Source organism: Gracilinanus agilis, chromosome 4, assembly GCF_016433145.1.
Source record: "Gracilinanus agilis isolate LMUSP501 chromosome 4, AgileGrace, whole genome shotgun sequence".
Taxonomy (NCBI): domain Eukaryota; kingdom Metazoa; phylum Chordata; class Mammalia; order Didelphimorphia; family Didelphidae; genus Gracilinanus; species Gracilinanus agilis.
This window is the reverse complement of record NC_058133.1, coordinates 394417455-394445389: the sequence shown is the minus strand read 5'-3', so window position 1 is coordinate 394445389 and position 27935 is coordinate 394417455. Positions and strand designations below refer to the sequence as shown.

The following is a 27935-nucleotide window of genomic DNA, read 5'->3' as shown; positions in this document are numbered from 1 at the left end:
ACAAACTTTTTTAAAGGTTTGACATTAAAATTTTTTTCTTCAGTTACATGTAGAAAGAATTTTTGACAATTGTTTTCTGGTATTTTGCCATTCTGATTATCTCCCTCTCTCCTTACACTGCCTCCCTGAGATGGTAAATAGTCCAATATAGGCAAATAAACACTTAAAATTTTTTTAATAACAAATTTCCACATAAGTTTTCCAAAGTTATAATATCAACATTCCTCCTTTCTTTCCTCACCCCTCCCTAAGCTGACAAGTAATTCATTCTGGGTTATATGTGTATTATCACACAAAACATACTTTCATATTATTTTTGTAAGTGAATAAACTTATAGAACCAAAACCCCAAAATATATACCCAAATAAACAAGTGGTAAATCATCTGTTTTCATCTGCATTCTTCTACTCCAGCAGTTCATCTTCTGGAGGTGGATAGAATTCTTTTTCATAAGTCCTTAGGATTGTTCTGGATTGTTGTATCAAATAAACTCTTAAAAAATTGTTTTAAACCCTTACCTTCTACCTTAGATTCAATACTATGTATTGATTCCAAGGCAGAAGAATGGTAAGAGCTAGGCAATGGGGGTCAAGTGACTAGCCCAGGGTCAGGAAGTGTCTGAGGCCAGATTTGACCCATCTCTAGGGCTGGCTCTCAATCTACTGCTTGTTCCTCAGCTGCCCCCCAAATAAACTCTTCATGCCTATTGAACTTTTCAGTGGCATAGAATCCCATAGTTTAAATTTGAATTCTGTGCTATGCAGCATTTGGGAAAAAAGATTGCTATCAAAAGTTTCTTTTTATGTATCTATTCCCACCGATTTTTAATTGACCTAGCAAATGGCTACATCTGTTCCTACTCAAGTTTTGTTCTTACCAGTGTCATATCATCGAGAAACCTTCAGTGTAAAATTAGACATGTTGGAGCATTGTGCTCTAGCTGATCAGGGAACTTTTTATCACATTAATCTTCTAGAATATTGTCTAGCTCCATTCCAGTTCTTGTTTTTCATGGAATAGTCAGGTTAGCCCATTTGCCAGATGAAAATTAGTAGCCTGGTGGATTAAATTTTTTGGTCTCTGGCATCATTATTTGCATATTTTTTGTTTTAAATTCCTTATCTGTAATACTATCACATTGTTTATCTTTTATAGGAGAGTTAGGTATTTGTATCAGTGATGGAATAACGTAATATTTACTGTAGTCTAATATAATTGTCATTTCTGGCTTCTGTAGCTACTGCCTTTTTGGATTGAGACATATATAGATGGGATGAGAACTTAGAAATGTGTGTTGTTTTTCCCGTGTTTATTGTTCAGCAGAAAAATTGGATTTTATCTGAGGTTATTATCTTCTGAATTTACTCATTATATGAAAAGAAAAAATAAATTTTGAATCATTTTGAGATACAAAGTTACTTTTTTGAGTCATTTTATTTTTATCTATTATAGAATACTTTAAAAACAATATTGTAAAGTTATATAGATTACATGTTGCTAACTTACGATTTCATTTCAGTAGGAGTAATCCACTGGAAGAAATGGGTCGTTCCAACTCTAGATCACACTCTTCAAGATCAAAGTCCAGATCACAATCTAGTTCCAGGTCAAGGTCCAGATCACATTCTAGAAAGAAGAGATACAGGTGAATTCATCCATTTGTACCTTTTTAGTTCTCTCTTTATTGTCTTAAAAATTCAGTGCTTTTAGATTATCAGTTCATAGTCATGTATACTTTGTGATAAATGAATAATTTTCTACATATTGCACTTTTATTTTTCCTTTTCACTATTTTTTATGTCTCATTCATTACACCTTTATTTCTTCTTAACCTTCTTAGTTTCCTTTCTCAACATTGACCATGTAGAAATAAAACATTCCTATTTGCTGGTAATAAGGTTTTGTGCAGGTTTAGCTTTTAAAAAATAATTTTTATTGATTTTGTTTTGACAATAATAAGAGAAGAATACTATCAAGCAGAAGTTTCTATTTTTGGTTTTAAAAATATTAATATAATATTTAACTTTAATTCAATATTACATTTATTAAGAAACATCCATAATGCTAAAATGATATATTTTCCATTCTCATTCCATTAATTGTGTGTTTTTTTCCATTTTAGTTCTAGGTCTCGTTCCAGGACGTATTCACGATCTCGTAGTAGAGATCGTGTTTATTCTAGAGATTATCGCCGAGATTACAGAAATAATAGAGGAATGAGAAGGCCTTATGGGTACAGAGGAAGGGGTAGAGGGTATTATCAAGGAGGTGGTGGTAGATATCATCGAGGTGGCTATAGACCTGTCTGGAATAGAAGACACTCACGGAGCCCTAGACGGGGTCGTTCACGTTCCAGGAGTCCAAAACGAAGATCTGTGTCTTCTCAGAGATCTAGAAGCCGATCTCGCCGGTCTTACAGATCTTCCAGGTCTCCAAGGTCATCTTCATCTCGTTCGTCATCCCCCTATAGCAAGTCACCAGTCTCCTCAAAAAGGCGAGGGTCTCTTGAAAAGCAGACCAAAAAACCTGAAGGGGCTCCCCCAGAAGATAGCCCTTTGAAAAACAAATCACAGGATGAACAGAAAGATACATTTGAACATGACCCCTCTGAACCCATTGATGATTTTAATAAATCATCAGCGGCATCTGGTGATATTTGGCCTGGTCTTTCAGCATATGATAATAGTCCAAGATCACCTCACAGCCCTTCTCCTGTTGCTACACCACCTAGTCAGAGTTCATCTTGTTCAGATGCTCCCATGCTCAGCACAGCCCACTCTGCAAAAAATACTCCTTCTCAGCATTCACATTCCATTCAACATAGCCCCGAGAGGTCTGGATCTGGTTCCCTTGGAAATGGTTCTAGTCGATACAGCCCCTCTCAGAATAGCCCAATCCATCATATACCTTCACGAAGAAGCCCTGCAAAGACAATCCCACCACAGAATGTTCCAAGAGAAGAAACTAGAATTCGTTCATTTTATCCTGATGGTGGAGATCAGGAAACTGCAAAGACTGGAAAGTTTTTAAAAAGGTAAGAATTATGTTGTGGATAATCTTTGTTAAAACAGTATTATACATTTTATTCATAATGCTCATTTCATTTCCAAAATTCTTTTTGTCTGTGGAAATTTGGGAATCAGTGTTACACATATTTTAAGTCTAGCCTTCTCATGCTAGTCTTTATACTTTTTGTTATAACACACTCCTAATTATTTAAAAAATTTCTGGAGTAGTGGAGAATGAGAACTGAATCTTTTTTGATTCTTTTACTTTTCAGACCTTCCTGGCATAGTTATGTAAAGAACTAAGAAACATTAGAAAGTAGAACTATTTATTTAACTTCTGCAGAATTTTAGTTTTAGCAATAGAAATTAGTTATGTAAATTTGGAGCATTTTGATCCTAAATAATTAATGTTTAATTATATAATTTTTATGAATAAGCCTATCAATATATTCTGTTTACATTATAAGACGTTTCATTTTTCCAGTTGATTCATAATCATAATATTTTAATACAGAATTCAAGAAGTTATATGTGTTCTGTTACATAGCTTAATTTACTGTTTTAATTCAAGTGTTTTAGACACTTGTCTAAGGATCTTATTGAATATGTATATTTATTGAAGTGCTTTTGATTTTGTTGTGTTGGGACATGGACTAAGCATATCGTTTATGCTGTTACCTCAGTTTTGTTTATTCAACTGATGCATTTCCTATTCATGAATATGACAAGTCTTTTCCCCAGCATATTAATAATGTTAAGTTGGAAGCATTTTGTGATTGAAATGAAGGGTATGATAAGTAATAAGTATTTTTGCTATTGAACTTTCATACTGAACTTTTATAAAAAATATTGGTGTGTGGCATACTTAGAAATAGTATGCTAACAGCTAATTAAGTGAAATAGTCCAGATCTTTCAGAAGGTGGTTTTAAACATAAAAAATAAATTTATACAGAGTTCATATCAATTATTGGTATTTATATAAAAGGAATGGTTCTTATCCAACAATTGATAAGCTAGCTTTTTAAGTTGTAGAAATTAATTCTGAAGCTTTGTAGAAATATAAGAATTTGGTGGTACAGAAATGTGGACTGTGGTGTTAACTTGGATGGGCTTTTGAGGAGATTTTTATTTTTCTTAAATTCTAGAAGAGATTATTATGTAATTCAAATAGCTTTTTAAAGTAGATTCACAAAAAGATACCTATATATGCTTACTGCTTTGCAAAAGTAGAATATCAAATTGAGACATTTTTCATTGTGGGATTTATTCCTTTTGTTGCTGATCCTGTGATGTTGGGCAACACATTAAGTATAAAAGAAAATGAAAATGAATGCAATCCAGAGTTACCATCCTCTTCTTTGCTATTTACAGGTACACAGATGAAGAGTCTAGAGTATACCTGCTTGATAGGGGTAATACCAGGGAGAAAGAGGCCCAGAAGGAGAAAGGAACAGAAAAAGGGAGGGCAGAGGGAGAATGGGAGGATCAGGAAACTTTAGATTATTTCAGTGATAAAGAGGCTGGAAAACGAAAGTTTAATGATTCAGAAGGGGATGACACAGAGGAGACTGAGGATTATAGACAGTTCAGGAAGTCTGTCCTGGCAGATCAGGGTAAAAATTTTGCTACTGCATCTCACCGGAATGCTGAGGAGGAAGGAGCCAAGTACAAATCTAAAGTTCCACTGAAGGGCAATAGAGAAAGTGATGGATTTAGAGAAGATAAAAATTATAAACTTAAAGAGACTGGATATGTAGTGGAAAGGCCTAGCACTACAAAAGATAAGCACAAGGAAGACGACAAAAGTTCTGAGAGAATAATGGTGAAGAAAGAAACTCAGTCACCTGAGCAGGTAAAGTCTGAAAAGCTCAAAGAACTCTTTGATTACAGTCCCCCTCTACACAAGAATCTGGAGGCGAGAGAAAAGTCTACCTTCAGAGAGGAGAGCCCACTTAGGATCAAAATGATAGCCAGTGATTCTCATCGCCCTGAAGTCAAACTCAAAATGGCACCCGTACCTCTTGATGATTCCAACAGGTAAATGATCTCACAGAGGTGTTCAGTAAACCTTGTGGACATTGAATCAGTATTGAAGTGTTGTTGTTAATCTTATTTTTTTCCCTGATAATGCTTATCTCCATGATATTCAAACCAATGGTATTTTTTCTTTTGTGTGTGTGTTTTTGTTATTGACATATTCTAGACCTGCTTCCTTGACTAAAGACAGGCTGCTTGCTAGTACACTTGTCCATTCTGTCAAGAAGGAGCAAGAATTCCGGTCCATCTTTGACCACATTAAGTTGCCACAGGCCAGCAAAAGCACTTCAGAGTCATTTATTCAGCACATTGTGTCCTTGGTTCATCATGTTAAAGGTAAGTTTAGGTTATATAATTATTAACATAACAGTAAAAAAATTACTTTAGGAGAAATGAACAGTGTCATAATCTGAACTAACTAAAGCTAACTTAATTAAACATTAAGTTTTTGGGGAAATTTTTTTGTAATCTTAAAGTGCTTACTATTTCAACCCCCTGGAGTAGTTAATAAAAATGTAATTTAAATTCTAAATAAATTAGCAAAGAAAACTTATCCCTAGAAATCCATTTTATGAGAAAATGAGAAAAAATTATGTGAAACTTAGTAAGATATTTGAACTCAGTTTGGCATTTTGAAATTCAAAAATTTCATATTATAAACTTAGTTTTCTCCACTTAATATATTTCATGGAGATCCCTCATCTCTTTGTTATGGTGGTACTATTGGTTTCAAGCTAATTAGAATAAATTTTCATTCTTTGTCATCATTACTTACCTATGATATATGTGTGCATTCCTGTGTACCTTTACTACATTTGATTATGTAGTATTCAAGATTTTATGATATAAATTTGGCATCATTTCTTCATATTTATGAAATAAAAGTATTTTAAAAGTTCTAAGTAATGTGATTTGTTGATTTGCCCTCCTTTATGTACCAAGGAGACAGTATTATAATTAAGTAATTTAATAAATTCAATCTCCAAATCTCAAGTAGCATATTTGAACTTAATTAAAATGCTGGATTATAAATACTTCATCTCTTGTTTTTATGCTGCTTAATTTTTATGGTGATAGCTTTTATGAAATAGTGAATAAGTCATAAAGAAATCATACATGTATTGTCATAGTACTTCAAAAGGGGGAACTATTCCATTTATTATTACAAAGGATATAAATTAAAAGGAGATTAGGCAATTAGTAGTTGTAAGTTTTTATATACAAGAAACATAAAATTCTAAATATTATGATATTCTTATATTTTCATCAGTATGTAATGTTAATTTTGAAGGTTTTAAAGCTGTTCAGAAGTTTTAGGGCATTACTTTTTGGGCAGCTGCATCAGTTGAAGGCAGCTTAACTGAAATGTTTTTTTTTTCCCCAGAATATTTCCTGGCTGTTTGGTTTTGAAACCAAACCTCTTTTTTCTTTTTTTAAAGACTGTTTTGATGCTAACTCTCCTAGCCTAAATTTGCCATTTGTGATTTATTATGCACCAATATCCAAATTTTGACTTGTGGATAGCCTGCTGAATTTCTCTTAAAATGTAGTTGTGTTAGTGTGATAACCAAAGGCAAACCATTTTAGCCTTTGGCAAGTAACTAGGTTTGAGAACCAATTTGTGGCCAAATTATTGATGTACATGAAACATTAAAATTATTGGTTTCTTTTCCTCCCTCCCTTTTTTCCCCTTTTTTGGCCTTTTGCAATATTTCACGAATGATATTGAATTTTGAGATCAGATTTTAGTAAATTTTCTCCTTTTTCATTTTATTTTTTTTTTAAACTGTAGTTATGTTTCATTATTGGTATTGTGCAACCGATCTGAACAGCTCTTTCTTCATATAGAGCTGAAAATGCCCAGTGATGTTTTCTTTTTCATTGTAACTAGGTCCTGGAATATGTTTTGAAATGGCAAAATCCATGTTTCAAAGTAAAATAGCTGTTGAAAGATACAGATGCAAAAACAGGCAAAGTTGAATCTTCTGTCTTCCTGGCAAAAATGGCATAAAAACTGAGTTGCTAGCTCAAATTCCTGGGTTTCATGGAATTATGATTGAGGCACTACCCTTGTAGTGGCCGTTTCAAGTTTTAATGATTGGTTATGAGACATGTGCTGGATATTGGGCGGTAAGTTGACACAGATGTATGTTGACCTGTTAAGCAGATAGCTTGCTTCATATGTAACATTTCATAGTTCATGACTTTATGCGTCTTTCTAGTTTACATTTAAAACACATTTGTTGAGCTGGTCTTTAAAAACAAAAAAGAAAGTTAATGTTACTGATTTTAAAACATTGTTTAAAGAAAAGCAAGAGAAAAATCCATTATCAAATATGCTGTCAGGTTTGCCAAGATGCCAGATGTTTTAAAAAAATATTTTAACGGTAGGGGTACTTTTTTTTATTAGAACTGGCAGTGTAAAGACATTTTCTACACATAATCTGTAATAATTTCTTAATGCAGAAATTATAGCTTTTATCAAAACAGATTTATAGTCATTTCATTATTGCACTAATTCAGAATAATCTCTTTGTTCTTCCAAATAATGACTTGAAACTACATATGGGTAAGGTATAGAAATGCCCATAGACTACTGTTCTTTTTTTTTTTTTTTTTCTTCTGTTTAAGGGAAGAGTACATCAATGAAATGGGAAAAGAGATTCATGACTTAATCCTACAATTATTGTGTTTGGATTATAGGGGGTATTTATTGATAGGGCATATTTGTGAGGTAGCTTGCAGTGGTTGTGCTCTGCTACTATCACTCCAAATTGAGGTACAAGAATTAAGGGAATGGGGTGGGAGTTCTTTGTAATACTTGTCTCTCTCCTGCTAGGTTTCTTGAGTATTTTATTTACTTTTCACCACCTACATCCCCTTCTGTCAGGAATGGAAATGCATGTGAAATTAGAAATAACTAACCAAATAGTATTTCTCCTAATCAACAGAGCAATACTTCAAATCAGCTGCAATGACCCTAAATGAAAGATTCACCTCATATCAGAAGGCCACTGAAGAACATAGCACCCGGCAAAAAAGCCCAGAGATACACAGGTATGCAGCATTGCATAATCTTTACATAAAGATAATGAATTCATTTGGAGTTTGTGAGTTCAGAAAATTATGATGCATGTGCACTGGTTTTGTAACTATTCCTGTCCTTTCAAGTTTCTACAGCTTTGGTTTAAGATATGTAAAAAGTATCATTTATTTCCATTTTGTCCTATAAAAATTTAGGTTAGCATGTAAAATTTGTGAAAACTTTTTGCAAATTCTAATACACTGGTTTTGACTGAGATTAGAACCTACAGTGTGAGATATTACTCCTTTCCTTACTAGCATCTCATTTTGGAGAAATTGCTGGATGGTGTATTTTGAGGAGGTACTTTTGATGAAAACTGTCTAGTATTTAATAAATACTGTATTATTAAAAGATATGAAATAAAATAGAAAAAAATCTCAGTTGTACATAGGAATTGTGTTATTAGACAGTGATCCCACAAGATAGCTTTTGTAGAACTTCTGTACATTTTGTTCTGTAGCTAAGGCTGGAAATATCCATGAGTTCTTACCTAAAGAACTTTGTTGACTTAGAAATATTTGTGAATAAGATCTTTAAAAACTTGTCTTTTTGATTTTCCATCCAGCACTTACTTCAGAAACAGCTCATTATAAATGAGAGGGGCAGGAAGTTGTTACTTACGAGGCACTGAAAATGACAATTGATAGCTTTATGGCAAGGTAATAGACACAGAAGTGTTCTAAAAAAAAGATAAGGAACAATATTATGGGGGCAAAGAGGTAAATGACTGGACATTCCCCTAGTTTCCAAATCACTGTTATAACAATAATTGATGTTTATAATACTAATACCACATTTTTAAGGTCTTAAGTTATTCCAAGTATATTCTGTTTGTGGAGCAAGGCTGTATGCAATTTTCTTTTTAAGCTTTCCATTTCATTTTTAAAGAATGTGTGCTTAGAGAAGTAGGCTTCATTTGTTTAGAAAGTTTGCTCTTGTGGAATGCTTCATTCCTCAGTGGTGGCAGATAATAAGCCTTCTAATACATTGATTTATTACAACTGTGCTAATTGTATTATTTTGCCAAGTCATTTTACTGGTTTAAAGACATCCTACATTATGTCAATTATCAGTTTAGACAATATATATTGTATTTTTTAATACAACAATAACAAATATACTTAAACCTAATTTATATTAAGGAGAATTGACATCTCTCCGAGTGCCCTGAGGAAGCATACCCGCTTATCAGGAGAAGAGAGAGTTTTTAAAGAAGAAAATCAAAAGGTATGGCCTTGATAACGATTTCTATTTTATATTAATTTCAATGATGGATCCGTGTTTTAATTAATGTAGATTAGCTCTCAATGAGGAAACTCCCTTATTAAAAGAGATTGGCAATTGATGTGCAATTTATAATTTGAGATTTGCAAGGGCGCTGAGAGATTATTGGATTTGTTAAGGGATGCATAAACTAGTCTCTGTGCAATATGACACTTAACAAACCTCATGAAACATAGAGGTAATAGAATTGTGCCTTAATTTTCAAACAACAGATTTAGTTTTGTCTTATGTTTAAAGATGGCCAACTCAGGAGATCAAAAAGCATATTCCTTATTTATTTGAGTGGCTGGTAATGAGAATTTGTTTTAAGCATCTGACGTTACAAATGTGAACCCTTCAAAACATAAGGCTTTTTGAGATTTGCAAAAGGAAATCTGCATGTTAGAAAATAAGGCCTATGTGTAAATTTGTGATAATAAGCCAGTTGAACAGAGTAAGCATGAAATCAAGGAGCAAAGGAAAAGATAATTTTTACCTTCTCTGGTTATATAAAGCCATTTTCATGTTTTCAGAGCCAAATGTGGCTTTGAAGAGCAGAGTGGTAGAAATGTGGCAAAGGGGAAAGCTAACCTGAAATGCATTTGTTTCTTTTCTAAGAACCTTTCAGGTTGTAAATTGTTTAATAAGGCATGATATTAATCTACACTATAGATCTACACCATTGGCCTTATGCTTTATAAGATACCTTGCATTTTTGGAAGCCTACCAGCAATGACATTTCTGATAGGCAATAAATACTAAGCTGAAAAAGTCCTAATTTGGGCCTAATGATGCCATCATTTAAGGGTCAGCTTCATAAGTTTGGCCACTAGGTTCATCACCAAGTGACAATATTTTTGCCAAAAAAAAAAAAATGACTTAAGTCATCCATCAGTTATGTGGGAGTTGTAGTTTGTGTTTCCAACAGGGGAGATTCATACTGATGAAATCATGAATATTTTAATATATTGAAAACATTAACCCATTAACAGATTTTGAGTACCTAAAATAATGTCTTATTAGGTTGAGAAGTTTCTGATTTTGATTATTTTTGTGTGTGGGCTGGGGATCTATGGTACAATGTTTTAATGGGTCTTTTCTGTATTTTGACATTTTGGGGTAACTCATTTTCCTTTGGTAGTTTTTGTTGTAGATGTTGGAAGTTAGTGGTAACCATGATGAATTTTGAGCAGCACACGTGTGCGTATGACTAACTGACTAATGGCATATGTATATCAATATGTTTATACATATGTTATGTGGGAGGGTGAGGATATAAAAATTCATTTTACTAAAGAAGTAGAGGCATTCCCCTCATTCTATTCTTTGTGTTTTGAAGTTGTTAGGGCTATCATGAACTGAAAAAGTTTGGAGGAAACAGTATTGTGAGGTCAAGGACTGTGTCTAATTCTTTTTTGTATCTTCCGCAGCACCTAGCACAGTGTCTTGAACATAGTAGGCAGTCAGTAAATATATTGACTGAATGAAAGGGTCATTTAAGATCCTCTGCTGGAAACTTAAAAGCAGTGATATTCAGACTGTGATACTCAATCTTCATTTAGCTCTTTCAGTCAGGTACAACCTATCTTTTTTGTAGTTAGAATATTATTTTATACAGACTCTTTAATTGGATGTACAGTAGCTTTTTGACTTTTTTGTTTAATGGTGAAGGCAAAAATGGCTCCAGAGTCATGTAACTGTGAGTACCACTGCTTCAAAGACTTAAAAACCATGTAGCAGGCTGTAACAAGTAGCAGAACGACATTGTGTTAGCACTTCTCTTTACCACCCCTCTTTTCTTTCTTTCACAGTAGGTTTTAATTCTAGTTTGGGTCTATGTATGGGGATGGAAAAAAGCGAAAGTAAGAGTCTTACTGCTGTTCTTTTTTACTCTGTTATCCTAGGAGCAAATGCAAACATCTTAGTAAATAGTTTTCCCATATCTATATTGTTTAGCATCTTATTGGTTATATAATTTTCCCTCCTCAGATGCATTTTTTCACCTTCTCAAATGTCTTAACAGTTAACCTCCTTCTCCCCAAAATAAAACTAATAGAATTTAGTACATTGAATTGGAACTTCTTTAAATTAGTACCTATTGCAATACCTAAATTGAAAGAAGGCAGACGATAGCTTAGGTAACTGAGTTCAAGATTGGGAATTAATGAACATATTTCTGACTTTGTCTCTCCTGTACTGTAGTCAACTTAATTAAACCATGTCCATTTGAATATTACAGAAAATGACTTTGTCATTGTTTCTCAGGAGGGTTGGCCAAGTTATTGTTTAGTGTTAGTGAGCCCAAGGACATGAGAATTCTGGTATTTACAAGTTAATGACCACAAATTCTACTTTTAATACTAGCTACTCAGAAATGTGCGAGTAGAACAACCGGCTCTGAATTATATAGTGTACACACAAATATCTCTTGTTACAATTAAAAATAATTCCAGAGGACAGCTGGGTGGCTCAGTGAATGAGAGCCAGGCCTAGAGATAGGAGATCCTAGGTTCAAATCTGGCTTCAGAAACTTTCTAGCTGTGCGATCCTGGGCAAGTCACTTGACCCCTATTGCCTAGCCCTTACTGCTCCTCTGCCTTGGAACCAAAACACAATATTGATTCTAAGAGAGAAGGTAAGGGTTTTATTAAAAAATAAAAATAAAAAAATTCCACACGTTTCTTGCTGTCAGTTGCATACAATGTAATGGACAATACATTTTATTTTTTAAAAACTTAAAAATTTGCTCAACTTAAAGTATAATATTTTCCCTTAAATTTTTAGGTAAGTTATCTTTCTGAGCATGTTTGTTATAAAAAATTTACTAAAGTATGTAACATTCTTTCTGCCATTAAAATTCCAGATTAGATATGGGTAGATAGATTAGCTTTATTTTTCACTTTTAATTATCTTTTAAATGCTTTATTTTACATTCATTCCTTTCATAGGGAGATAAAAAATTAAGGTGTGATTCTGCTGATCTTCGACATGACATAGATCGTCGCAGAAAAGAAAGAAGTAAAGAACGGGGGGATTCCAAGGGCTCCAGGGAATCCAGTGGATCCAGAAAGCAAGAAAAAACTAAAGATTACAAAGAATACAAATCTTACAAAGATGACAGGTAATTGTCAAAATGGTCTAAGTAGGTTTTAGCTTCTAATTAGCCTTTTGTAATTGTCAGCTTAATTGCTTTCAATTTTCACTGTGTAATCGAATGTTTAAATTTAAACAATTAAAATTATTTGTTTTACAGCAAAAATGTATTTGTCTTTTACACGGCTTATGGTGGATGAGGACAAAAACTTTGGAATAGCAAGCTAACACTGAAAAAAAAAATGACAAATTAATGTGTCCTATTATCCAGGCTACATCAGGAGGTTGGACTTCAATGCAGTGCATTTCTAGAAACAGTTTGTGTAAGAACTTTGGTTCGTTATGCTTGATTCCGCACTTTTTCAACTCATAACACCCAGAGTACAAAAATTTTTAAATGATGGCCAGAGGTTTTTAACATGGGTGAGATGGGGGGAGGAAGTACTAATTTTTAAGAAGTATCAATTTGTACTAGCCTTTTTTAGTAATATTTCCATGGATACTGTGTAGCAGTGGAAAGAGTTACTGCAGGTATGAATCTTTTGGGTGTTCTGTTAGGATCATGTAAATCTAATCACAATGGCAAATGTTATTACATATGTACACACATATGTATTGTGTAATTAGATTACATATATAAACATATGTATGTATATGTTTATATATGTACATACTTATATATTAACTAGCTAGTAAACTAGTGAATTTTAAGTATTATTTAGGCTTTTAATTGCTGTTCATTGGATGAATGTGGATTTTAATTGTTCCTCTATTTAACTGGTCTTTGTAGTATTATACATTTTGTACTTCTATATGGTGCTACATAGGGACCTTACAGTATCAACTGTTCGGTCATGAATATGTAGCTATTTCAATTATGTTGATGAAACTGCCTATGAGGCATTCTTCCCTTGTCTATCTCTTGATTTTCTTCTCCCCCCCCTCCACCCCCGGCAAAGGCAAATTAAAAGAAGCAAGCTAATATTTGAAATTTTAAAGAATAGAAATTTATTTTTATAGTTTGCTGGCTTCTGACTAGCGGCTGGCTACAGTATGGTTCTCCCCCCCTCTCCCCGGCCCCCCCTAACAAAATAAAATCAGAATGTGGAAGGAGAATGGAAACTGAAAATGTATCCAAGTTTTAACTTATAATTCACTTTTGCATTATTTTTAATAGGCCAGTGCTTTAAAAATACAAAACAAAACCCAAAGATCTCCTATAGTTTTAAGATTCTACAGATTGTCCATCCTTTTAAAAATAGCACATAGTATTTTTTTATTTTTATTTTTGCAGTAAACATAAAAGCAGAGAGCAGGACCGTTCTCGATCTTCATCCTCTTCATCATCCTCTTCCTCAGCCAGCTCTCGAGAAGAAAAAGACAGTAAGAAGGAAAGAGAAGAAGAGTTTAAAACCCATCATGAACCAAAAGAATATTCAGGCTTTACAGGAGTCAGCCGGCCCAGAGGAACTTTTGTAAGTTCTGAAATTCTCTGGTGCTTTCAGGGAATTGTATTACATATATAGTGCTAATCTTCAGGAAAGTAATGGATCAGATCTATGACAATAGTTGTGATTGTTTATTATTAGTTAATTTCATTTATAGTAGAAAACCTGGTGTTGGAAATGCTGCTGTTAGTAGTATGTCTTCAATAAATGACAAATAATTGTAGCAATTTGGATGCAGAGTGAAGAGAATGCTGAAGTCAGGGAGACCTGGGTCAAAGCCCATCTCTGACACATAACTGCGTAGGCAAGTCACTTAACTCTGCTGAGCCTTAGGCAATTCTTAAGGCTGTAAGTTAGACTTGTTGCTATTTGTGTCTGTGGAGGGAGTGACAGGGCCTTGATTTAATGATGTATATAAACCGGGCAGTTTCCTTCCCTGGCTCTGGAAGAGATTATTACTATTGAGCATATCTCCAAAGAAAGAGAGTTTATATTTTGAAGCAGGGAGCAGTTATTTTCCTTTGTATGAAATCTTATATTCCTGCCACATCTGATTTTGATTCCTGTTCTGTGTCAGAAGCTCCCTGGTGTAAATGAGAAGGGTGCATGAAGACCAGAGGTTGAAGTAGCACAAAGTCCTTGGCTTGTAGTAGGTCAGAGGATTCATTCATTTGGTGACTCTACAGCAATCTCTAAAGAAAGTAGAACATTTTGTTGGTTGTGAGAAAGCAGAAACAACTGAATTTTTCTATATTTTGAGTATAGTCCTCGGAAGTTGTGTTTTCTCCCCTCCCCCTTTTTAAATTTTAACTTTGTATATTTCCACCAACTTCCAGCGGGCAGAATTTTTTCTGACCATATAAACTTTATATTTTCACTCCTCATGGGCTTGAAAGAGGCAGGACAAATAATGCAGTGAAATGATGGTTTGCATGTAACTAAACAGCTTTTGACTGCATAACTAAACAATTTTGTCAATGTTAATCAGTTTCGAATTAGAGGCAGAGGAAGAGCCAGAGGAGTTTTTGCTGGGACAAATACTGGTCCAAACAACTCAAATACTACTTTTCAAAAGAGACCGAAGGAAGAGGAATGGGATCCAGAATATACCCCAAAGAGCAAGAAGTACTTCTTGGTGGGTGTTAGAAATCTGTGTGTTTGGTTTGCATTATTTTTTAAAGCATACTGGGTGAATTAATTTTAGTACAGGTATCCTTCATGCTAATAAAATTTCTAAAAAAAAATTTCACCATAATGTTTATAACACAAAGAATAAATGTGTTACACATTTTTAGGTGATTTGGAGTGTAGATAGTTTTCAAGTGCTTTTACTCCACCTCCTTATAACTTGGTTCCACCCCTTGTGTGATGCAATTTAGGGAAAGCTACAAGTGGAGTGGCAGCCATAATTAGAATGGAATATTATAACTCCTCTGTGGTTTATGTATTTATTTGAGTGCACTGTCTTGGTGCAAAAGTTGATCCTAAGAAAGGTTTTTTGACCTATTGGCAGTATATTTTTTTCAAGTAAAGTAGACCTGAAGAAAACTTAGAGTGCATTTTAAAAATATTCATGGAGAGACTATTATCTTTCCTTAGTACATTCAAGTAGTTGAGTGGGGAATTTTTATTGAATAAAGAGTTTATCCTAGGTAGATTCTGGCAGACAGACCTAGGTATTTCATTGGTATTAGATGAGAATTTCTTACTAAGGAAACACCTTTCCACAAAATGAATAGAACAGAGGGGAAAGGTTATGATTTGAGATAGACATCAAGGCCTAGGTGAGTTGAAATACCTTTGGTATGATAGATGTTATTGGGGGTGGGGGGATGTGATTTTTCAAGCGAGCCAACCAAGCTTTGGAAAGTAGCATATTGTATATAACTTGATTCATTTTCTTCCGTCATTTTCAAACAACCCCCTTCCCTAACCTCTGAAAAACATGATTTCAGGAAATATTTCTATTGAATATGTGAAAGTGAATGGATCATAGTGGGAAAAATAGTATTCTGTTTATAAAATTTTGTTTTATATATAGCTTTTTAAGGACTGTCCTTAGTAGTCCTTAAGGGACATTTGCTTCACCCAGTTTCCCTGACATGTAGCTAATTTTGCTAGTGGGTACTTCAGCAATGTTCCTTTTAAATAAGTTGCTTCTTTTTTGGGGAGGGGGTGGGTGGTAGTGGTAAAACATTTCACAGAATGTTCATATTTATTTCTCTAGTTTAACCACCAACAAACCTGAACTGAGTTAAACATAATAAACATTATGTTCGTGAGTTTGGAATTAGTCACTCTTCTACCTAGTATCTAAATAAAAATTAAGGTAACTCCTTTACTCAATATATTATCTATTATAAAGTGTGAAGAAGATAATAATACCACATCACATTTAGAAAGAGCTTACTTTAATAGTTTGGCACTGGTGGTGTATAAAATATTCAAATTAAGCCAGATAACTTTTTCTTCCATATCACTTCTAGGCAGCATTGGTACAGTCTTATTGCTGTTCCTACCTCCAGAAGGAGGCAGGTTGGTATAAAGCATAATTACATCGGTTTCTTGTCTACTATTAGGTATGACTTTCATGAATAAATTGCATGATCAAGATTTTGAGAATTAGATCAATGGAACAGCTTTTGTCTTCTGGCAATATAATTTTTTCAGGATTAATATTAAGTCTTCCAATTTGGTAGTTCTTTATTAAGTGTAGTGGCTTTCAGTATGTTTTAGTGCATATTTATTGCTTTAGCTTATAGTTCTTAAACAGCTTCACATATCTCAGAGGACAAAAAAGAACTATTTCAAGAATTTGGCTACTTGTAAATAGCAGGAACTGCTTAAAAAATATATATATTTATATACATATATATATATATATATATATATATATATCCATTGTATCATTGTTAAGTTTGTATGAAAAAGTAGCTAAGGGTCTGTTATATCCTAATTTTAAACAGAAAAAAATGTCAATTTATAATCTCTTTCTACTCAACTGATCAGTTTCCAAAGTTGACCACACTTTGTCCCTGATTTGAAGTCTATTAATAAATTGTTTTGATCTCTCTCTTTCTCTCTCTTACACAAACACACACACACACACACACACACACACACACACACACACACAATACATTCATTTTCTCTCCATATTAGGAGTCTAAACTCAGTTAACTCATTTGAGCAGGATTTAATGCTTCATACAGGTCACTTTTAGAGTAGAACCATAAGTGGATGGCCTTTTAGGGAGGGTGCAGGAAAGTTAACAGCCCGGTAAATTATTTAAAGAAAAAGATTTATAGGATAAGAAATATTAAAATATTTCCTATCCCATTGGGCATTTCTTGGGGCACTTAGAAAATTAAATGTTTAAAACTAGATATTTGATCTGTAGTGTTGAATTTAGTTGATATTGACTAAGGGATAACTGATAAAGAAACAGGCCTCAGACAGGGCAGCTGGTTGGCTCAGTGGATTGAGAACCAAGACCCAGAGATGGGAGGTCCTGGGTTCAAATTTGACCCCAGACACTTCTAGCTGTGTGACCCTGGACAAGTCACTTAACCCCTATCGCCTAGCCCTTACCACTTTTCTGCCTTAGAATCAATACACAGATTCTAAGATGGAAGGTAAGGGTTATTTATTATTATTTTTATATATATATATGTATATATATATATAAAGAACAGGTCTCAAGAGTCAGGAGTACCTTGGTGTGTGACCCAGGACAATCACTGAACCCTTATACCACAGTTCTAATCTCTATCCCTGGTCACAACATTATTTTCTGAAATTTCCCCTAATATCCCTTAATGGACGGGGGGGGGGGGGTACCTATGATCTCTTGGATTACAGATAGTTTATGATTGAATTTTATAATGAAAAAAGTTACAGTTATTAATGAGCACAGAATGCTGAAGAGAGAAGCTGTTGCAATCATGCCACTGCTAGGTCAGTGGTGACAGTTCAAGTCTCATAGCCCAGTGGTGCTATAAAGATTTGAATTTGATGTTTTACCTTTATAAATATATTCAAGGGGAGATCAATGGATTGAGAGTCAGTCCTAGAGGGTTCTGTGTTCAAATCTGGCCTCAGTCACTTCATGTGTGACTCTGGGCAAGCCTCTTAACCCCCATTGCCTAGTCTTTCCACTCCTTTTCCTTGGAACCAATACATAGCACACAGGAACAATACACAGAAAGTTTTAAAAAAGATTAATTCATAGTGGAGTAGTAGTACTCTGTGTTAGAACAAAAGAACAGAATTGGCATGCCTGGGTATTAGTTTTTGTTATTCCCCTAATTAAATTTTTACTCTAGAACACATCATTTTAACTTGGACTAGATCAGGTATTGTTAGCATTTTTTTGTGGCATGGTGTACCTTCAGTAGTCTGGTGAAACCTATGAACTTCTTCACACAATATTTTTAAATGCATAAAATATATAAGATCATAAAGGAAAATAGTCATACTGAAATTTAATTGTCAAAATTTTTAAAAACAAAAGTTAATGAACCTCAGTTAAAGAACCCCATTCTGTTCATGATCTTGAGCTACAGTTTAGCTTAAGGTATGGTTCCTGGTTCTTGGACATGCATAGCCAGTGTGAAAATTTGAGGGTCAAAAGTTTTGTTTGGGGTTTGTCTCTTACTGGAAGAGGAGAGACATTGCCAGAGGTTATACTTCCAAAAGTATTTGTCTTCCTCTTTCTTCCTTGAAAACATGCTTTTAATCTACTTTTAGGAGAGGATATTGTCTTTTTGTCAGCAGTGATCTTTCCCTTTTTGGGAACCCCTGAAAATCAGTTCCATTTCTATTGCTTTTAGAATTGATGAGAGGAGTACACCTGCTCTGTGAACCTCAAAAGATATCTTTCAAAGGTGGAAGCTTTTAGAACAGGGGTTGGCAACGTATGGCTCTCGAGCCATATCTGGCTCTTTCTGCAGGAGCCATAACGTCAATTTTTTTTTAGGCGCTGTTACAGGAGCGTGCACTGTGAGCACTGTACGGCTCTCATGAAATTACATTTTAAAAAAAGTGGCGTTTATGGCTCTCATGGCCAAAAAGGTTGCCGACCCCTGTTTTAGAGGGTAGCATGCCCAGAATTCTCCTGCCTTCTCCTTCCAGGCACTTTCTCACAAGTATCAACTAGTTAATCTCTCACAAACCAATAATAACTATTTTCTCAATTATCTCATAATTGATTGCTATTTCTTTTTTCTTTAATCTCCCCGTCCCCAACACCTTTTGCCAAAAACATTTAAAAGAATGTCATGCAATAGAATTTAAAGCTTAACCTTCCTTTGGTTTAAGGCAATTTAATTTGGGATTAGACGGAAACTTCCATTACACTTACTGGTCCAGATTCAATTTGTCAAACTATATTTTTGTACCATAATTATATTTTCTGATATCCTGGAACATATTTCTTTTAAACTACTACATTTTTACCTTGCTAAATAAAATCCGTTATACAGACATACACTGAAACATATTAGCAAAGGAGTTAATCTTTAATTGGTAAATTGATTAGAATATATTGGAATGTGGCAGTGCTAATTAGGTGTCAAATATATCAAGATTTTCATATGAAAGTATTAGCACTTGGATAATCACTGAATGTTTTAAGGAACCCTTTAATTTTATGAATTTAAGTGGGCTGTACATGGCTATAATCATCCAGATATCTAGAACCTTTTCAGGATTTCATTTATCTGGAATTGTTTCCTCTCCCTTCACTCTTCCCCCCATGCATCATTTAGCAGTTGTCAGTGACTTTTATTTAGTAGTGGCCCAGTGTAATTTTGTACATAGTCTTGATTCAAATAAAAAACCTCATTCATTTATACAATGCTTCAAAAAAGAGGTAATGGGATATAAAAACAATTGTCAGTATTCATGATTTATACTACATGTCTGAGTATTGGAAATGTTTGATGTAGGGGAAAAAATGGTAATATTTGATAGGAAATTCTGTATGCTGATATATGACAACTTAACAGTTATTGGTGGTTGGCTCCAAAGGAAGGGATCATTATAAGATGGAAAAGGTAACATTTAGTTATGGTTGTAAAGTCTACTCAATTTCAGCAGGTCTACGTGACAAATTTACAATTTAAACAAATATTACTACATCATGCTTTCTGAATACCTACCTGAAACATGTAAAGTTTTGAATTGAACATTTAGCTGATTATCAACATGCTTTAAACTGAGGTTAAAGTGCTCAAAAACATCTCACTGACTATTTTTAACCTTCCTTTAGCATGACGACAGGGATGATGGTGTGGATTATTGGGCCAAAAGAGGAAGAGGCCGCGGCACTTTCCAACGTGGCAGAGGGCGGTTTAACTTCAAAAAATCAGGTAGCAGTCCAAAATGGACACATGACAAATACCAAGGGGATGGGATTGTTGAAGATGAAGAAGAGACCATGGAAAATAATGAAGAAAAGAAGGACAGACGCAAAGAAGAAAAGGTAGAAAATTCCAACTTGTCAGTGAATTGAAGAGCAGATTTCCTTCAGTATGGGCTAGGAGGGTGACGATTTGCTAAAACTAGTAAATCTAATTTTATAAACAGAGCTTGCTATGGTTTATAAATTGTATGTAGTTCCCCCCTGGCTCTGTTAATCTTCATTTTCTGTGTTTTTTATTATAGGAATAGTAAATCTGAAGTAAGATTGCAACTGAGAGCAGAACTTGCACCCACCATTTTTTTACGTGATTTTTTTGTTTTCAAAAACGAATGTAAGCATTTTCCTTAAATTTTACTGTTTGCAAGTAGTCTGTAGAATTTTTGTTTAAGTCTTTAAATATCTCAATAATAGTAGAGTGTATGTTGAGGATTGTACTGAAGCAAAGTAGAAAGTTGCTACGTACCATATTTGTAACTATCAGCTTAAAAAACCTTTTACTGTTTTTGTTATATGCATTGTAATTCTGCTTTGTCTATAAGATATGGTCAAGTACAACTATGTGAAAGTTCTGGTTTTTCCCTCCCCCTGTTTGTCAGTGTTTTATTCTGAAGTAAACTTTAGCGCTATATACAAATCCCTGAACAGAAATTGTTTATACAAGCCGTTAATTATTTTAACAGTACACAGCTGTTGTTAGCATCTTCCTTAAGTAGAACACATACACTGTAGGGTGACCAATCTTTGACGTATACCACAGAACAAGTTGTGTTGCTTTGGTGAACTAATAATAAGCAAGTTCAGCACTACAGTGAATATTCTAAAAGGGGGAAAATGCCATTTTTGCTCAGCCTAACAGTTGAGAAGTAGAAAAGGTAAGCACTTCAAATTATATACAGAATATAAAAATCAGATTAGATAGTTTGATGAAATGGTTTTCTACTAAGAGCAGACATTAAGTACAAATATAGGAAAGCTTTAGAGTCATTCCTCTTTTGCTTCAAAATTCACTGTTGATACTCTTGGAGGATTGATTCATGATCTTGGACAATCAACAACTCTTTGAGGAACAAAACTGGTCTGTAATTAAAAGCATTATAGATAAAACTCCACCTAATTTGTACTAAGTTAAAAAAAAAACTTTTTAAGCTCTTGTGACATGAATGATGGCTAGGGTGGGGAAGACCCTACAGAAAATTTTTAATGCAGATACTTGGAAAGCTAGAGTATATAATAGAAAGAAAATATTTGCATTTTACATGATTTTAAAAAGTGGAATGTTTTAGGTTATATAAGATCAGCTACATATACGTTAGGCAACAAGGACAAACTATTCACCAGAAGTGTTTTTAAAAATTTGTTTTTCAAATGCCACCAATAAAAAGTTTTTGTCAGGAAGTTTGTTATAGCATTGACCCAGCTTGCATTTGTTTCTGTTTTAGTTCCAGTTTGTAAAATGGTGTTATCATTTTATTTCTGGGTTTTTTCTTCAGGTAGACAGTCTGTGAATTGTCTTCTACATTAGTATTTTCGGCTTTAAAAGGAATAAAAAATCTGAAGTAATTATTTAATTCAAACCCTTTATCATAATTGAAAGAAATTCCTCCCTTTCAGATTTGAGAAGAAAGACAAAATAGCTATGCACAGGCATAAGTACAAGTGCTTGCTATTTCTGTTAAGGCTCTAAACATTTTTAAGTGAAATTCTTATTTTTATTCAGTCCTTATTTATGATCATTTTATGAGTTTCTGGCACCGTGGTGGTTGCAGCAATAGCATTTGCTAAAAGTTTATTTTTTAAAAAATTGGGTTTGGGGTAGGTGAGGAAAAGGAAACACAATTAGAAAAGCAAAAGAAAACTTCAGTTTCGCATGTTTTCCCTGCACTAATTTGTTACCCTGAAATTGCTTATTAAAACAAATACATGTCCAAGCAAAAATACATATTATTGCCATTACTCAGGAAGTGTAATTCAATGCTGGGAGTACCATCTTATCAACTGAGTTCATCCATTTCCAAACAAATAACACATTTTCTTGGATGCTTAGCATTCAGCTAGGTAGATAATTTATTTGAACACATTTGCTACTTAGAAGAGAAACTCACCATGCACTGCTGTATGTTTTTGTCTTTCACTGAAGAAAATGAGTGCTTTTCTGTGATAGTAAACTTGATAGGAGCTGGTAATTAAAGGCTATCCTGAGAGAGAACATCAAGGTTTTTAAAGCAGATACAATACACTGCTTTAACTTATATGTACAACAAATTTTTGTGACATTATTTCCCTAATTAAGGGAAGAATCCTAGATGGAATAAAACTGCATGTCTTTTCAGAGCCCAGGGTAAAGCATGGTGTGCAATTTTTTTTATTTTTATTTTTTTGCAATCCACAATTTAGCTTCATACTTACTGACATGTACACCAAAGCTAAATTGCTCTTGTTAAGATATTGTCTAATGTTTACAGTAGCAGGAAATATTAACCCTTTGGTACCTGCATTGACAGACTTCCTTTTGCCCAGAGAAGGGAAACAAAATGAACCAAAGGATGTTTCCAGGAAGGATTAAGAAAGCTGCTTAATCACAAGAAGGCCATGACTCAGTTCTTAGGTGTGTATACCTTCCAACATCCTAGGAGTTTTACTATTAAATGCAAAATATATTTTTTACAATATCAGACTGCTTTAAGGAGTCATTCCTTTTTGTCACAGTTTTAAATCAGTGTTGGGCATTAATTTGAGAAAAGTCTTCCCCAGTAAGGATGGCTATATATAGATGGTTAGATGACTCCATTCAGTGTGATGTATAATGGAATAGGGACCCTTGTAAATTGTCATATGCCAATAAAATGTCATAAGTGGTAATGTGTTATTGTTTGATTACAATAATTAAGAATATATTTGCCTCCTATCAGAGTAGTTTCTTTGGCCTCTTTTACCTAATATCTTCTAAAAACTATAATTATTCTGCTCCAAGAATATTGGAAGTGCTTTACTTTCTCAAACCTCATATGTATCTTTCTAGACTTAATTTCCATTGAGAAAGGACTTATTAGTTGGCCTATGGCATCAGTAAAAGAATCTAAACCAAATGTTTAGCCATTTGTGTCACTATATTGAGAAAGTATATACTTAATTTAGGTTGGAAATGCATCTATTTTTATTTAAATAGTCATTGAAGGAACTATGTGTAGATGTTAGGGAAACCAAATGAAATAAGACTGGCCCTTCTTTTCAAAGAGAGTTGGTCATTTATAGTTTAAATACTAAAATTCCAATTTTGTTTTATACTTTGCCAAAAAAAGTAGGGGATGGGGAAGGAAGAGAAGGCTACCATTTACTTCTGTGGTAAGATCTGATTTAACTTTTATAGTTCATCTCCCAAGAATTGTTTGAAATGTAAAGATGATGACCACTTTGATTTTCAACAAAGCTTCTTCACAAAATAGATGTCATGATTTAAGGAAAATGGAGAATAAATTGGAATACTACAAATAGTAATTTCATTGGTTCCTTGATCTCATTGATGTGGGCAATTTATCAGTACAAACTGCCACTCATCTTTGCCTTCTGTGTCATTCGTTGTCTACTCTCACCATAAGTCACTAAGAAGAAACTAAAATGGAGACCTTTCTTCCTTAGCAGGAAGTTTATCATAAAAATGAGCATTTTGCCTTCTACCATGTGACTTTCATTAGCCTACACAATGAACAGATGATGTAGTTATAACAAGTTAATAATGCATTTTATACAATATTGGCTGCTGGCCTACTTGCCAATTCTTAATTATCTCCCTGAAGGAAGAAAACTTTTAACTTGGGCCCCAGCAACTAATGGCCTTTACCTTGTTATAGCCACAGACTACAGCCCATCCCTGGCCATCCAGCTTTGTAAACATATCCTACTGGTTGAAAAGGAGAATATGAGAACAGCACAAATCCATCACCACTCCTGGAAAAACAACTCAGAGTACTCACCTCATTATCTAGTCCTTGGATTTAAAGGGTAATAGTCTTTGCTGTTTTATTTGAATTAGTAAGGAAAGAATTTGTTTTAAACTTGTTTAGCAATTCTGGAGTACTTGTAAAGGAAACATTTGTTGCATTTTGTAGCTTTTTGGTAAGAAGCTGAATATAATCACCAGTATCATTTCTGCATAAAGAAAAAACGATGTATGCTTTTTGAAGTTTTTTTTTTTTTTTAACTTTAGTGATTATGATTATCTAAATGGATTGTCCTGGTAGTCCTTGAGCGACAAAATTTAATTAATTCACTTTCCTTATGTAAAAGAAATTGCATTAGGAACCAGTCAAGTACTGTTATAATGTCTGTTCCTTTATCTGTGTTTCTCAAATTAAAAATAGGAAATACCTATTGCTTAATGAAAGAAAATATACTCTAGGTTGTAACCGTCAAGGTTAGTAATTTGAATTATGTACAGATTATTATTTTTTTTTTTCAAAACATTCTCATCTCCCTTTAGTAATCTTGAGAGAGAGATAAGATCACAAAGGTAGTTAGATAGTAGATGTGAGATTAGAATTTGGGTCTCTAGACTCCATTTTACATACAAACCTAATATTAAACAGGAAGAAAAACAGCTGTAGGCTGTGATAAAGAGTTCTCTTGAGTCCATGGCTGAAGATTAGAAACTTGTTTTACATTAGGTACCAATTTTTAGCTCTAGACTATACATTTGCCTGTAGTCAAAGGAGGAAAGGAACAGTAAAAATCTTATCAGAATATAATAAAAAGAAAGTCCCTGCTCATTTGCCTTATTTAGAAAGGACAAAACTGTGTTTGGCACTAAAGTTTCTTCAGAGCTTGACTTCAGCCTCTACTTTTCCAAGATGATTCAAGCCAAACTGGTCTGTATACTTCATGTTGGTGACATCCCATTTCTCTTTCACTGGCTCTGAATGCTCATTGAAGACAAGTTGCTCCCCCTTCCCCTCAATATTTTGTATGTTTCTTTAGCAAAAATAAAGGCAATTCCTGATGAGTAAACTTTATTTACCTATCTAGATTACCTTCTTTGCAAATTTAGAATATCAGAGTTGCTTGGGACTATTGAGAAATTGAGTGATTTCCTTTTATTTGCCCTGCTGTGTCAAATAAGCCAACATGGTCAGAATGGCTCAGAGATCAGTTCTGTATCCCTTATGTCATGCTTCTCATGATGTATATATTATGCTGTGTTTTATTTTCTATGTACAAATTAACTATCCCCTTTTCAGCAGAATGTAAGCTTGCTGAAGGTAGACTTTCATTTTTGTCTAGTATTATTCCTGGCAAAGAGCAGGCACTTAAACAGATTACTGTAGAATAAAGAATGAATTAGTAACATTACTGGAATCAATTCAACTTGAATACAATTTTAATTAAGATTAAAGTTGGAGCCTTCAGCATTTTTACATTCATTCTCTTCAGCCTTTGTTAAAGGATCAATGAAAAAGTTAGCAAATGAATTGTTTGTTCTCTAAAGAGACTAAAACACACCCAGAAAACTTTTTAAAGTTGAATATTCAACTTCAAAATTGCATTTCATTTTTCTGAACCCATATGCCTGAAGGGTACATGTACAAAGTCAGTAAGGTAAGGGTAGTGACAGGAAAGTTTAAAAACTTCAGAATGAATATTTTCACTTGATTTAAAAATCCTTCAGTGAGTGAAAAGGCACTATTCTTCTCCCTATTAAAATCTCAGCCAACTAAGAAAAGGGGTGAGGTATTAGCAGTGGTAGGTGATAAGGTTTGATGATCTATTGAGGTTCATATTGGAAACCTTTGATAATCTGAGGTATAAAAGTATGTTTAGTGAACTAGTAGAGAAAAAAGTAATTTGTACACAGGTATACTTTAGGACTCACTAGAGAAATCAATATAGTTGGAAGAGATTTAAGAGATAATTTTGAATTCTAAAAACTCATTTCCATCAGTTAGTTTCTAGTATTCTTATGTAAATCTGAATTTTTATATTTGTTATCCACTTATAATAAAACCACCTCTCATAGAGGGTCCTTGATTTAATCAAGTGTTGTGAACGTGATTATCTGGTTTCCCTTGTCACCTCTGAAATTTACTGAGTTAGCATTGAAGAACAAATTTTATAAGATACTATGGAATAAAGATATTTAGAATAAAAGTTAGCTCTACATAAGACTACAAAGGAATAACAATAATAATAGATGATAACAATAAAGCTAGCATTTATATTGTACTTTAAGTTTGGAAAGTGCTTTATAAATATTCTCATTTGATCCTCACAGAAACTTTGGGGGAATAGGTGCTATTATTATCCCCATTTTACAGATGAGGAAATTGAAGCAAACAAACGTTACAAGTGTTTTTGCCCAGGGTCAACACAATGAGGTAGGAATCAAATGCTGGTATTATCCTGACTCCAAGTCCACTATGGCACCTTTTGCATGCTTTTTTTTTTAAAACTGTGTACTACATCTTTATAGTAAGGCAGCTAACATATTATAAGATCTTCCAAAGGTGACTGATGTCTTTGATTTTAGTTTAGCAAAATGCAAGCCTGAATAGCTTTCAGATAATTGATGTGTGTAGAAAAACTTTAATAAGGGGTCCATGACAGATATGATGGGAACTTTATTCAGATCCAATGTATACTGAAATCTCAGTGTGCTAATTGAGTATCAGTTATTAATGATAAAGTCTTATGTAAAGCAAGATTTTTAATATGTGCTCCACAGTTTCATGAAAGCTGTCCCACATAGGTCAAAATTCAAAGAATTTCATGTTAATGGTGAATTTCTCCAAAAATACCTTTTCACAGATGACATTGATTACATCAAATCCAGAATATTACAAAACCTTTCCAACAATAGGAAAAGTTGAACTATCTACACTAGAGAATTAAAGTGAATGAAAAAAGTGCACATAACCTCCCATGCTAAATAATTAAATAATAAACTCACTTGCCCTTCACAACAACATTATTAGATAGGTTACTATAATTATATCTGTTTTATAAATAAAGTTATAACCAAGTCTCTATAACTAGTGTCTTATCAAACCCAGGTCTTCTTGACTTCAAATCATAGTTCAGTTCACCATACCACACTATTTTGATGTGTATGTCAAAAAAGAATTTTGATACAATAAGATGAGCTCAGAAATGAATCAAAGTTGGAGATGAGCCTGGAATGTAATTAAGAAATAGAACAGGACTAATAATAGTAAACTGTCACATGTCCATCTCTTACGCTAATATTATGGTGTTGCTACATTTTTGTGAATTCTTATACTTAAAAAATTAAAAGATACATAGTGGATGTAAATAAATATCAATAAAGACTTGGTATAAAATGTTACCAAGGCTATGTTATTAATGACCAGAAATCTAAATAGGCTGATCTCATGGTATAAAGATGGCAATTCTATTACTACTTACACTATTTTAAAAGGCCAATAAAGGGGGCAGCTAGGTGGTTCAGTGGATAGAGAGCCATACCTAGAGATGAGAGGTTATGGGTTCAAATCTGGCCTCAGGCACTTCCCAGCTATATGATCTCAGTTGCCTAGCTCTCACTGCCAAACTTTCTTGTCATTATGT

The 27935-nt window shown here is 33.8% G+C and overlaps 1 protein-coding gene across 4 annotated transcripts; it reads left to right on the top strand.

Annotated features, from left to right (window-relative positions):
• The first annotated feature begins 1527 nt into the window (after positions 1-1527).
• Positions 1528-25366, top strand: BCLAF1 (BCL2 associated transcription factor 1). Of its 4 annotated transcripts, XM_044677061.1 has the most exons (13): positions 1528-1646; positions 2124-3035; positions 4382-5047; positions 5214-5383; positions 7999-8104; positions 9275-9359; positions 12344-12516; positions 13783-13963; positions 14925-15071; positions 20208-20691; positions 22862-22965; positions 24209-24359; positions 25138-25366. In XM_044677061.1, exons 1-10 carry the CDS (start codon positions 1543-1545, stop codon positions 20448-20450), a joined length of 2787 nt encoding a protein of 928 aa, XP_044532996.1. In that variant the 5' UTR covers positions 1528-1542; the 3' UTR covers positions 20451-20691; positions 22862-22965; positions 24209-24359; positions 25138-25366. The 4 variants fall into 4 exon arrangements, with proteins under 4 accessions (XP_044532996.1, XP_044532994.1, XP_044532997.1 ...); XM_044677059.1 differs by lacking the exons at positions 24209-24359; positions 25138-25366 and having other exon boundaries at positions 22862-23855; XM_044677062.1 differs by lacking the exons at positions 14925-15071; positions 24209-24359; positions 25138-25366 and having other exon boundaries at positions 22862-23855.
• Positions 25367-27935: the final 2569 nt, after the last annotated feature.